Source organism: Carettochelys insculpta, chromosome 3 (genome assembly GCF_033958435.1).
Source record: "Carettochelys insculpta isolate YL-2023 chromosome 3, ASM3395843v1, whole genome shotgun sequence".
NCBI classification, from domain to species: domain Eukaryota; kingdom Metazoa; phylum Chordata; order Testudines; family Carettochelyidae; genus Carettochelys; species Carettochelys insculpta.
In genome coordinates this window covers 22027519-22041196 of record NC_134139.1, presented here as the reverse complement: position 1 = coordinate 22041196, position 13678 = coordinate 22027519, and the positions used below count along the sequence as shown (strand labels likewise).

At 46.9% G+C, this 13678-nt stretch overlaps 1 protein-coding gene across 2 annotated transcripts in view; it reads left to right on the top strand.

The window, feature by feature from the left end:
* LOC142010892 (activator of 90 kDa heat shock protein ATPase homolog 2-like) overlaps positions 1-13678 on the top strand; it is a 35662-nt gene that overhangs the window by 3395 nt on the left and 18589 nt on the right. For both annotated transcript variants that reach the window (XM_074989461.1, XM_074989460.1), the window contains exons 3-5: positions 11479-11564; positions 12204-12318; positions 13022-13110. In XM_074989461.1, the coding sequence (XP_074845562.1) occupies positions 11479-11564; positions 12204-12318; positions 13022-13110 (290 nt within the window). The remainder of the gene's footprint in view (positions 1-11478; positions 11565-12203; positions 12319-13021; positions 13111-13678) is intronic.

The following is a 13678-nucleotide window of genomic DNA, read 5'->3' as shown; positions in this document are numbered from 1 at the left end:
CGCCCTGGTGGACTGAGCCCTGGGTGGGGCCAGTAAAGGAGTCTTTCGAAGTTCGAAGCACATTTTTATACAGGTCACAATGTGCTTTGAGATTCTCCGTGAAGAGAGACCTTCTCCCTTTGACCCGGGAGCGAGAGAGACTAGAAGCCTGTCCGTTTTCCGGAAGGACTTAGTTCTGCCTGTGTAGAAGGCCAATGCCCTCCTCATATCTAGGAGATGCAGGCGTGCCTCCTTGCCGGAGCTGTGAGGCTTCGGGTAAAACGAGGGTAAAACTATTGGCTCTTTAAGATTGGACTCCGAAGAGACTTTTGGAACAAAGGCTGGGTGCAGCCTTAAGGTTACCGCCTCCTTTGAGAATACTGTGCAGTGCGGCGTTGCCATCACTGCCGCGAGCTCACTCACCTTGCGGGCTGACGTAGTTGCAAGGAGGAAGGTTGTTTTTATCGTAAGGAGATGTATGGGAACTGTGGCTAATGGTGCAAAAGGTGGACCCAATAGAGTGCTGAGCACCAAGTCCAAATTCCACAATGGTGGAAGCGGTTTCCGAGGGGGGATGCAGGTTTACCAGCCCCTTCAAGGACCCGGTAACGATAGGATGGGCAAATACCGTGGGCCCTCCCTCTGTACGCCAAAAGGTTGATATAGCAGCGAGGTGGACCTTAGCGAGGATAGAGAAAAACCCGCCTCTCTTGAGGTCCAACAAGTATTCTAGTATTACAGGTATAGGGACGTCAAGGGGAGCTAACTGCTTGGCGGAACACCAGGCTGTGAATCGAGTCCATTTCTGCTTTCAAGTCCTCCTGGTGGAGGTCCTTCAGCTGCATTCGAGGACTTGTTGTGCTCCCTCCGTACATGTGCTCTTTAAGGAGCTGAACCATGGATTAGCCATGCTTGTAGGTGCAGACCCTGAGGGTGCAGGTGCACTATGGACCCTTGAGCCCATGTGAGTAAGTCTGGCGCCACCGGTAGAGGGAGCAGTGGGCGGTCGAACATGCGCAGAAGCAAGGGAAAACATTGCCGCCTATCCCAAGTGGGGCTATGAGTATCATGCGAGCTCTCTCCCTTCTGGCTAAGTGCAAGACCTTGCGGATGAGCGCTGCGGGGGAAACGCGTAAAGTAGGGAGCCCTTCCATGAAAACATGAATGAGTCCCCCAAGGACCCCCGCCCCACTCCTGGCCTGGAGCAGTACTGGGGGCACTTTTTTTTTTTGTACTGGGTGGCACACAAATCGATCTGGGGAAAACCCCCATGTACGAAAATGTGCTGTAGCAGATCGGAGCGGATCTGCTATTCGTGCGTGATTGCACAGCGCCTGCTCGGCTGATCTGCATTCACGTTGTGAGCGCCTGGCAAGTGCGAGGCTTTCAACGTTATGTTGTTGGCGATGCACCGATTCCACGACGGGAGTGCTTCCGCACATAGGACACGGGATCGTGCTCCTCCTTGTCGATTGATGTAGAACATAATGGAGGTATTGTCGGTAGGTAGGTAATCTCGAAAATGTTTGCAGGTGTTGAACGCTGCTCTGAGCTCCAGTATGGATATGTGCAGTGCCTGTTCCGCAGGGGACCATAGCCCTTGCGTTACCTTGTCGCCGATGTGCGCTCCCCATCCCATGTGGGAGGTGTCGGTGGTAAGAAAAATAGAAATTTGTGGTTGGTGAAAAGGCACCCCCACTAGCAGATTCTCGGGGTTTTCCCACCACGCCAGGGATCTGCGCACCCCTGTTGTGGGCTACACCACCCTGTGGACAGTGTGGGGTGCCAGTTTGTAAACGCTCACCAGCCAATGCTACAGGCTTGACATGTGCAACCTGGCATTCTGTACCACAAACATCGCTGCCGTCATATGGCCCAGCAGCTGTAGGCACGTTAAGACCGGCACCGTGGGGCTGTATGTGATGACTTTCCCCAGCGAACTGATTGCGCGGAAGCGAGCGTCGGGTAGGTACACCCCTGCTGTGATAGAATTTCTGCGTGCCCCTATAAACTCTATATGTTGTGTGGGTTCGGACTTTGACTTTGCGAGGTTGATGACTAGACCCAGCAAAGAAACGTGTCCGCTGTGACGCGTATCATGCGTGAGACCTCTGCCTTCGAGGTCCCCTTTCAGCAGGCAGTTGCCCAGATCTGGGAAAAATAAACACCCCCTGTTTGTGCAGGTAGGCTGACACCACTGCCAGGGTTTTGGTGAAGACTCTGGGGGCCGAGGAGAGGCCAAACGGAAGAACCCTGTGCTGGAAGCGCTCCTGGCCGACCGTGAAGCGGAGGAAGCATCTGTGTGCCAGGTGGATTGTTATATGAAAGTAAGCATCTCGTAAGTCGAGTGCTGTAACCCAGTCTCCATCATCCAGTGCCGTGAGTATCAAAGCAACTGTGATCATCCGAAACCGTTGCTTGCGCAAGTAATGGTTGAGGCCCCGAAGATCTAAGATGGGCCTCCAGTCTCCTGTTTTCTTCTCTGGTAGGAAGTAGCGTGAATAAAAACCTCCCCCTGGCATTATTCCGGCACTCTTTCCACCACCCTTATGAACAGAAGGTGAGTCACCTTCTGCTTGAGCCTCGCCTCGTGGCAGCGTCCCTGAGGTGAGGCCTGGTGGGAGGCTTCGTCGGTGGAAGCAACTGGGAGGGGATCGCGTAACCCGTGGCTATGATCTTTTGCCATTGGGAGTGGAACGGTCTGAGGCGATGATGGAACATGAGATGAGAGTGGCATTGAGCGAGGGTATTGATAGTGCAGCCCCCGAAATACCTGTCAAACTTGTTGCCTTTGAGGCGTGACCTGAGGGCGTACGGCTTTGTTGAGAACGTCGCCTAGGAGTTCTGTACTGTTGTCGCTATTGATAGTGCACTTGGCCGTAGCCCCGTTGATATTGAGCACGCTGTGGTTGTAAGCGTAGCGTCTTTGCTGAGGATAAAATTTTTCCCCTCCTGTATGGGGGAGTATAAATGTCCGAGGTTCTAACTGTAGCTCTCGAGTCCTTACTGGAGTGAGGGACCGAGTCCGTTGAGTCTGCGAACAGCTTTTGTGTATCAAAGGGAAGGTCCACGATCTTCGCCTGTAGGTCCCTCGAGATATCCGACGTCTGGGGCCAGGATTCTCTACGCATGACCACTGCTGTAGCCGTTGAATGTACCTCCGTGTCCGCCATGTCCAGGGCAGTCTGGGCTCCCGTCCGCGATGCTGCGTAGCCCTCTTGAACAATCGCCTTTAACACTGGCTTTTTGTCTTCCGGAAGTGAATCCATGAGGGGAGTAAGCCCGGAGTAATTATCAAAATTATGGTTTGCTAGGTGTGCCCATAATTTGCCATTCTCAATCGTAGGATAGGAGAGGAATATACCTTCCTGCCAAACAGCTCTAGCTTCTTAGCATCCTTGTCCGATCCCCCGATTTGTACTGAGAAGCCTTTGACCTCTGCTGGGACGACCCGACCACCAAAGAAGTTGGTTGTGGGTGACTGAAGAGGAACTCCATGCCCTTTGCCGGGACGAAGTATTTCTTATCCGCTCTCTCATTCGTAGGCGGAACAGAGGCCGGAGTCTGCCATATAGTAATGGCTGACTCCAGAATGGCTTCGTCCAGCGGAATAGCAATTTTGGATGAAGCCGGGGGTCTCAAATTTTTCAGGAGTTTGTGATGTTTCTCCTGCACCTCTGCCATTTGAATGTCATGCGTGACAGCCACCCTTTAAAACAGCTCCTGAAACTGTTTAACATCATCCAGGGGAGAGACATCCCCGGGGGCCATGGCCTCGTCTGGGGAGGATGAGGAGGAACCCCTAAGGTAAACCTCCCCCGAACCCTTGGGTTCCTGCGGGCAATGACACACTTGCTCGCTGGAGGATTGTGAAGGAAAGTCTCAGGGTTCTAAAATTAACTCCCCTTGAGACAACTGTGTTTCTGTCCCCAATTGGGAGCGCCCACGGGGGTATTGAGCGGCCGTGGGGGGGAGGGGGGACCTGCCCCTGGGTGCAGGCCTGTGGTTTGTTTGTGTCCAGCATGATAGGACAACTATGGCAGTATGGGCAAGGATCCGGGGATGGAGACCTGGACCACTCACTGGGTGTGTACCCCCAATGTTTGGGAGAGCAAGACCTCCGTGACGACACCAATAGAGGTGAAACTGGCTTGTGATAGTACTCCAGGAGATCCAATACCACAAAATGGTGAAGGTAGCCCAAGCCATGGTGACATTGGTTGGAGGAACGGAGAAGGTGTTTTTTTTTTTTGTTGGTTTCCCCTCTCACCCCCCCGATGGGCTGGTGGAGACACAGGCCTTCGGTGCGGCGTGTGTATTACAGGGGGAGGGCTTGGTGCTAACAGCAGCGCAGCCCTGTCCAGAGATGGACTGCGGTGCTGGGTTTTTGATGTTGCTTTGCCTCTCTGCTGCGGGGCCGGCACTGCCCCCTCCCCTGCTGGGAATCTCGGCCCCGCTGTAAGCGTCGCGCTTGGCACCGTCAGCTGCGGTGCTGCGCGGGTATCCCCCTCCGTGCCTGGCACCCCTGTACCGCTGGTGCTGTGGGGGTCTGTGCCGCCGCCTGAGTATGCGGTCGGTAGCTGTGTGCTCCGCTCGTCCTGCTCGCTGCAGATGCACGGCAAGGATCGAGCCAGGGAGAGTTCGCTCCATTTCTGCACTGAGGGGGGGTCAGAGCACAGTGAGAACGCGGCCGGGTAGCCTGTAAGTCCCCCAGGCGTCGGATGCCTTCGCTATGCCCCACAGAGGCCAGCATAGCTTCACGGCATGACTCACGCTGTGTAAAACCTGAAGAGGCCATTGTGGTGAGTCCTTCATTGTTAAGAGGGTACTTAGCACTTAATCCGTGCCTTTCCACCCCAAAGAGTGATCAGCAGCCTGCGGCAGCGGGCGGCCTAATGGCCTTCACGTCCGCTCTTTTTTTCTCCACTCCTCTGTTTCCTTTTTTTTGGCTGGTATTCTCTTTTTCTTTGCTTTCTCTCCTTTTTTTTTTTAATAACCGAAAAACAACAAATCACACGTGGAAAAAAACCACTAAGTAATCTGACTCTGGCCTTAGCCTGAGTGGATTCTGTCTGCAGCCGATGGCGGTTGAAAAGGAACTGGCGGGGACCGGATTGTGCACGCGGCCGGAGGCGCGCAGGGGGGGCGGCGCGCGCTGGCGTATGCGCGATCCAGGAGAAACTGCTAGAAGGTTTCCGATCTGCGGTGCCGGGCAAGCCCGACACCTATTGTGGAGCACCCACGGGGACCACTCGAAGAAGAATTCATATTTACTCATAAAAAAGCAGGAATTTGCATTGGGACAATCCCAATCGGCTTTATTAGGATTTAAGTGCATTGTGTAAAATAATAAGACATACAAATTATAGGTATTCAATTTATTGTGTTCCTAGTGGCAATGAAGGATTGATTCAGGAAAAATGGAAAGAAATTGTAGACATCTTTTTGTTATACAGTATGTTTAGAAAATTGCAAAAAGAATGTGAATGTTTTGTTTGTTCTTTTTTTAAAGTGAAGATAGTGAATTGAGAGACACTAGCCAGTGAGACTCAATAAATCTGCTCGATCGTAGTTGGTTCTTTTCAGCAAATGCTGTGGTTCTTTTCAGTGAATACTGCATAACTATATCTCTTCAGTGAAATGTGCTCCACAGTTTTTCTTCGAAGGGCCAAATCCTATAAAAGACTTCATGGTTGCTGTGACCTGTAAATTGCACACCAGTATTGCAATGCTGAAGGGTAAAGCATTTGCTTCCAAAGTACAGTCGTAGTTTTCAGCCAGGCTTCAACCACTATTGCAAGAGACCAGAGTAAATGCATCCAATTCCCCTCTCACTTCTTATGCCCCAAAGTTGGATTGTGGCTCAGTGCTGTGAATAGCTTTGCTTTCACTCCTGTGGGTTGTCTGCAGTTTTTTTTCTTCACCCTCTCCACTAAGCTGATGAGAGTTCCTTCCAGAGCTGTGCACATGGCATACAGAAGCCTGTCCAGCTTCTCGGCAGCTTGGCCACCTGACACTATAAAATGTTTACATTGCTTTTAGCTTCTACTGAAGGAGGACCAGGATTGGAGCTTACTCTCCCAATAACATGATAGTGACACTCAGGAAATTCAAGTCAGTAGCATGCAAAACACCTTATTTATGTTTCTGTTCTGTTCAGGTCCATAAAGAATGGAGATAACTAAATTATTTTTATTATTGTATGCAAAAACTGCCCTATGTAAATAAATTGCACTAATTTGGATGCATGTATATGACTATTCAGTGCTTTTTTGTGGGGGGAAGAGGGGGAACCAGTACTCAGCTGGTTTACTCCCCCTCCCCCAGCCAGTCAAACAGCTGCGGCTACCAAGTACTGGCACAAAAAAGCATATTGATTTGCTTTTCCTAAAGTTAACTAAGTATTTTAGGACAAAATGTCAGAGTACCACTAGCAAGGCTTAGTGGCCGCACTTGTGAGAAACTGTGGGCTGAGAAAACATTCTTAATTGTTGAGATCCAAAAGATGTATGCGTTGAAAGTAACCGACATGAAACAAGTGCAGAGAGAGACATGAGTAACATGTATTGTGGAGGTACTTAAGTCATGCTAATTTGAATAATTAATAATTAAATCACTATTTTAAAAAAAAAAAAAGACACAAAACTTTACTTGTCAGTTTTACAAAGCCTCAGGTTATCTTGAAAAAAGTTTAATGAAATTTTAGATTTAAATGAAATAATTATAAATGCTCTTTGTAGAGTAGCTGAGTTTTATACATTGCTTTGGGTGAAAGACAATTTATAATTTTCTACAAATGTTTCCCAAATACTTTTCTCATCTGCCACAGCCTTCTGAGATGAAAGCGAGACATGATTAACAATTACGAACTACTCTTACTGTGCTAAGTAAGCTTAATCTCACAGGCGTTCAGTGTTCTACCTTTGTAGTAATGCAGTATTCCATTATGAACAATGATTAAGAGGTTAATTTTTTTTCTTTTGGATATTAAATTGCACATTAATGCCTTTTTGGCTACTTTAGCACGAGCTTGACCTACAGCAGGTCAGAATATACAGTAAACCCTTGCAATGTGCAATTTCCATTTGTGGTTAACTCACATTGATGTGAACTAAGTGCAACTCAAAATCCTGCTTCAACCCCCTGGCCCTGCTTCAAATTTCCCGTGGCCCAGCTCATCAACCCTGCATGGCCCCAGTTCACCACCCTCCCAGCCCCACTCACCACCTGAGCATAGTTCCAGCTCAAACACCGCCCCCGTGTGCACGGCTCCAGTTCAACTGTCCCTCCCCACCCCCAGTTCAAATCCCCCACAGCTCAGCTCACCAACCAACAGCAGCTCCAGCTCACCACCCCCATGCGTAGCTCCAGTTTAACCACCACAAACCCCCCCACCCTGTTCAACCCCCACCCCTACGTGGCTCTGGCTCAGCTCCAGCCCCCTGCAGTCCTAACACACCCCAGGCTTAACTCCCTGTCCTCCTCCCATGGCCCCAACCAACTCCCTGGCTTAACCTCCCCAACCCCAGGATTTACCTTTCAAAAGGAGTTCCAGTGCTCCTGCTGCTTCCCCAGCTGCAGAACGTGCATTCCACCAGCGAGAAATGCTGCCGCTCAACCCCACCCCACCCCACCCCACCCCCTGATTTACATGAAATTTGGGTTATGTGAGGGTGTGTGGGAACTCAAACCTCATCTAAATTGAGGCATTACTGTGTTTAGAAGATGGGACCGCTGAGTGACTTCTGTGCTTTAAGCTGATTCATTGTTTTGCAGCAGTACCTCTCCCTGCAGTGTGTGACTGCACAAATTCAGTAAATGATATTGCAGGGAGATTGTTAGAGGGTTTTGCCGTGAGCATTGATGAATGTCTTTGCAGCTGGGCAGTTGCACACATTTAGATGACATCTAATGCTATGATAGGACAACATAAAGATAGTAGGTGCTGTGGCAGAGTGGAAATGCCACTGGCACAGTTTGAAGAGCATTTAAATCCGATCAGATGGAGTAAATTCATTGGCAACTAGAAACTTTAAGAGTAAAAGGGGAATATTTTCTAATGCAAGAACTGTTCACAAACTGTACAAATTAAAGCAGGACATTGTGAACTAAGGGCCCAGTTCTGTAACTTTTTGCACTCATTTGAACTTCTATGGCAGCGTGGAGCCCCGTTGTCTTCAGTGAGGTTCTATTTAAGTGCATCAGTCTCTGTGTGTAACAAGTCCCAGGATCATGATCTGGGGCTTCATTTAGAGTGTCACGTACAGTGCAGGTACTACCTCCCCCCGAAACCTGAACAGATGTAAATAGCAGTGTAGAGGATGAAATAATACTTAGGCAAGTAGAGTGAAAAACAGATCGGACCCCTAGGGTGTATCTCCTACATTGCTGTCAATACACACTGCCTTCTTCTGCTGTTTTACAGTGTAGTGTCCCGCTGCTGGAGACTTTCCCTGCCTTAGTAAAAGGTTTAACAGTGGGGAAACACTGGCAGAGGAGAGGCGGTGGGAAAAGGCTCCTGTTGCTCCATGTTGTTGGAGCTTTTCCCTATCACAGGAAGCAGCTGGAGCTTATTTCCATGCCAAGGGAAAGGATCTGATTCTTCCTGACTGCCTCCCCACTACCATGCTTTTCGCTATGGTGTGTGTGCTGCCGCAAGTGCAGACAAGACCTTACTAGTATAATGCTTACTGCCTTGAGTTGCCTTATTGATTGCAGTGGTTGTGGCCTATTTTTAAATTGTAATGTAGATGTCTATAGCTCTGTGTATGTATATGTATTTACTCCTGGGGGAATTCCTGATGAGGGGGTGCAGGGCCACGTAGGGAGAGGAAGGTATTGTATCACCACCATCTTAGTTCCATCTTTGCCACTTGTAGTCTGTGAGGGAGCGTCTCTGTTCTTGCTGACTACTTCAACTCCTTGTAAATAGTTTTAGAAGTGTTTTAAAAAAAATCTTAAGTAGTTTTTTTGTATCGTTAATATTAATTGGAGGTTGGGTTTCCTGTTTTTTGGTGTGTGAGAGGAGAAACATGCAGGGTTTTGAAAACTGCATGAAGTGTCACAGACCATTCTTGGTCACATACTCCCATGGCACCTCTTTGTCATGGATGCCTGGGGGAAACCCACACCCTGTCCAAGAGCAAGCTCTGCTTCTTTGGCACTAAAATCCTCTTCCATACTGAGGCATCGGAACAACCTGAGGTATGGAAATTACTCCAATGACTACAGCTTCCTTCCCATCTCCAGATGCTATGTTGCTCCCAGACGTGGAGTTACGTCTCTTAACTTCGTTCCTGCCCTGGGACTTCAGATGGCACTGATATCTTATCACTGTCCTAGCCTAGAAGTAGGGGTCAAGCCATAATGTCTCTGGGACCATCAACAAGTAGAGGTAGTTCATTACTGTCATAGTGCAGAGTCACTGCTCCTATGTTTCCCCCTCTGTGCTGCAGCAAGGAAGTAATTTGGAATCTGTGCCACCCATGGGGGAAGATACTCTTCCACCTACTGGATTAAGGTTCTGCTGGTGCAGTTTCACCATCCCAAGCTGCTGATGTCTCCATCTTGAACTGGTAATGCTTCTCCTTTGCTTCTTCCTTGTGCAGGCCTTGGTTCTCCTTCTCTTCTCTGTCTTGTACAGATGCTCCTAATCTGCAAACTGCTGAATTTCCAAACACATTCAATCCCTTTCCATCTGCTGCTTCTCCTGCTCTAGCTGTTGAGTTGTCCACAGCTCCCTTGCAGTGGGGTACTCTGTATTAATAGAACAGAACTGCTGTCTCTTAGCTTCTTCCTTGTTTCTGTCCTTGGGGTTGGTTCCAAGATACTTCCGTGCCTGTGGGACTCTTTACTAGTGGACTGTAAATTCCCTGCAGATGTGAACCATTGTTCTGTTTCTGATCACTAAACCACAGTGAATCCACTAACAGCTAGTGACTAGCTGTGTCTTTGATCTTGTGTGTTGAACTTTCTCTGCATAGTTCAACCAGTTAATTTTTTTCAGATGTTCACAATTCATTTTATCCTTGTTTTTTTTCCAGTTCTTTTCCTGAAAAAGCTATTCAGACTTTTCTCCATACTTTTCCCTTCTAGAGTACTTGCTTTCCCTGCTTCTGACATTCAACCCAGTTGTTACAGAGCTGTGCATTCTGTCATAATATATGTCACAGTTTGAGGGATAGCTGCACTCTTAACCCCTCTCCCTGACACCATCCCTTCATTCTTCCTTATTCTTTGAAGCACTCACTTAAGATCTTGGGCTTCTCAGCCATCACTGATTTTTGGGTTGGAGGCTTTTGGGTTTGTAGTCTTTCTGCAATTCCCTAGCAGGTTTGACTTGGAAATGGAGCCACAGCTATCCAATCCATAGGATGAAGTAGGGAAGTTGCACCAGGTCCCACACTTTTGGGGGCCTTGGGGAAGCTGCCCCAGCCATTCTATGGATGGGAGGGGCAAGATTATCTGGGGCTGGGCTGGGGAATTACCTGGGGTGGAGTGTTGCACAGCGTTGCTAGCAGCAGCAGGGGATCACCTTGTGGGCAGCAGGAGCGGCAGCTTGCTCTGCTGTGCTGGCCTATTGTGTCTTGCTTCTCTGCAGCAGCTGAAAGTGTGGTGTAATGAAGTAGCCTGCTGCTCCCACTGCCTGCATGGTGAGTGGGGGGAGGCAACCCCCTGCTACTGCAGCCACACATAACCCCCGGCCGAAGGTAATCCCCTAGCCCCACTGTTGCAGTAGAGGGAAAGGAGGTGGATTAGGGGAGGGGTGGAGTCTAGGGCATGGGACGGGGGTGTTGCCCAAGGCCCTGCACACCCCAGATGAACAATTCCTCACTTGAGGATAGCATATGAACATACACAGCTTGAATATAGGCAGCTGGTAGCTTCACATAGTAGTGTCCCTATTACTGACATCTACAGAATGATGACTTGGAGCTTTCTGCATACCATCTGTAGACACTATGCACTGGTTCCAGCAGCAGCTTCTGATATTTCTCTGGGAAGGGCAGTTCTACAATCCGTTCTGTGCCATAGGACTCCAGGCACCTGTCTCCTTAAAGAGACAGTACTTGTGAGTCACCTGTAGTGTACTGTGTATGGAGACAATCAGTTGAAGAAGGATGCATTAATCTTGAGTTCTTCAAGATATGTAGCTTCTATGTCTGGTGCATTATCCACCTGCCTTTCCCTTTATTTAGTAGAGACGGAACTATGTGGTTACTCTCCTTTATTCCTTTGGTGTAGCATACAAAAATGTGGGGGGCATGTATATCGCTCATGTGGAGACCTCTAGGGAAAAACCTCTGGTTCTGGGCATGTGAAGGGCATATGAAGTGAATGTGCCACAGGCAGGAACAACACATTTTCAAAAATTCCAGGTACTACAAAGTAAGTAATCCATCTAATAGTTCTTCACAAAGTATTTAAAAGGGAAACTGCTGCTATGGACAATACAGGTCTTTAATTTATTACATTTTAGAATTCATTCTGTTGATGCAGGTACAATAAAAGAGTCTGGTGAGAAGCATGAGGGATCTGTTGAAATTCCTAATCTGTCAGAAGAAAATGGGGTGGATGATACGGAGGTAGGTAATAAACTAACATAGGTGTATAGGGCAAGAATTTTTAGATAAAATCAATACAATTTGATTACCATTATTTTTTCTGTTAACTGAAAATAGAGTACATTTTTTTAAAGCTTAATCATGATGTAGCTAATTTCTCTTTAGTGTTCTAAAGATAAAAATGTTAGAAACCAAAAAATTCTCATTTCTGTTCTCTGAGAATCTTCCAAAGCTAGCTTCCAAGCATACACAGTATGGTTTTACAAGATGCAGTTCATGGCAGTACAGACCCATATGTTTGAGATAAGATTAAAAATGACTGATGGTGAAGCAAACATAGGGCTCAATTCTTAAGGCCTTACTTTGGTGCTAGCCTGATAATGTATTTGAGGCTACGGAATCAAAGAACTCTGCTGGAGAGAATGGGGAACCAATCTTAGCTTTTGTCTAGTTCTTCAGCTGTTATTATGGAGATGAAATTGCTTTTTCCTGTAGAAAAATATAAAGTGTCTTGTTTGTTTAGAAAGGCATGGTAAAGTGGGGAAGCTTACACTTTCTGCACTTACCCTCTGAATAACCAAAGAGAATATTTTCCAACACTGGTTTTCCCTTAAAATAAAATGTACAGAGCATCTCATAGATGTGTATGTTTATTTGTAGATAAGTGTAATCAAAAATAAAGGAGACGGAGATGTGCTAAAGGATCTTATGAGAACAGAAGGAACTTCCAAAGTCAGGGAGGCTCTGAGAGATTATCTGAAAGCTCTTAAAACAGGTACATAAAGATAGTTTCTTCGGTAACAATTTTGAGCCCTTTTTGAGCAGTCTTGCTGATTGAATATATAGATCCATTTCAGCTGAGTTGGCAGAAGTGGTTTTCATATTACTTAAAAAAATAAAACACAAAAATGCGCCTTTGTTTTAATGCAGTATTATACATAAAGTTTTGATTTCAAAGTCAGGATATCAAAGTTCTGGTGTGTTTGTGTGTGTGGCTTTTCTTTTTTTTAATGATTATTTTGCAGTAATGCCTGGGGTCCTTATTCAGACCATATTGTCATACGTGCTATACAATGTGTGAAATTAGAGTTCCTACCTTAAATGTCTTACACTGTAATGTCTTACATCTTAATTGGCTGAGCAAAACAAGGCCATGCTCTCAACTCAGTGTCATTTATTTGTCTCTATACTTTGATAACTTATGAAAATGTGTTCTACCAATTCCAATGTTTCAGGGAATGTTCTAGGTATAAATGAATAGAAGCCTGATTTTGGTGAAAAATCAGCAAATGGAAAAAGCTGGAGTTTAGTGGAAAGCTTTTTGCACTTTCAGCTCTTCTCTGAAATATATATGGTGCTGAGCAAAGGGGAAGGGTTTGGCTGTAGTAGGTGAGGAACAAACCTGATTGTACAAGTTGGCCTCATGTTGGGTGGTATCTTTTACTTCTCCCCCTCCCCCACTTTTTGTTTTTAAACAGAGTTTACTCAGGGAATGATCCTACCAACTAAAATCTCAGCTGGTCAGGAACTGGCAGTTAAAAAAAGATCAAGTGAGAATAATGTGCAGGTATGCTGGCTTTAGAAATGTACATAGTAACCCCAGTGAAAAAGATGGATGGTGTTGGCCCCAATCTCTGTCATCATAGAAGGAACAGAGAATGTAAGATTTTTCCCCTAACAGATCTACGTCGTGCTATAATGTGGAGTATACATCTATAACAGCAAGCATTTGGTGCGCTTTTCAAAATGCCTTTGAAAGGGAGGCAGTTAAATTCAATAACATGCTGTATGTGCTCATTGCTATTACCAGTGTCTGGAGTGCTCACGTAACGTGAGAATAGTAATTGCTGGGCCCCAGAATTTTCGCATAATAAAAGGGAGATTGAAGGTGCCCTGTGATCTGACAGAAACAATGACAGGGGCAAGAGAGAGAGGCAAAAATGTGTATGTTTGTCAATTGAATTAATTCATTTCACATTTGGTCACCAAAAGCATGTTAGGGTTGACATAGATTTTCCTGGTGCCTGATGTGGTGCTCGCTCAATCTAATCTTAGTATAGCATAGTATTGTATTGTGATTAATGCATATGCACAAGCAAATGGGCTTCATATTGCCTGGGAAGCCTTAAACCTGG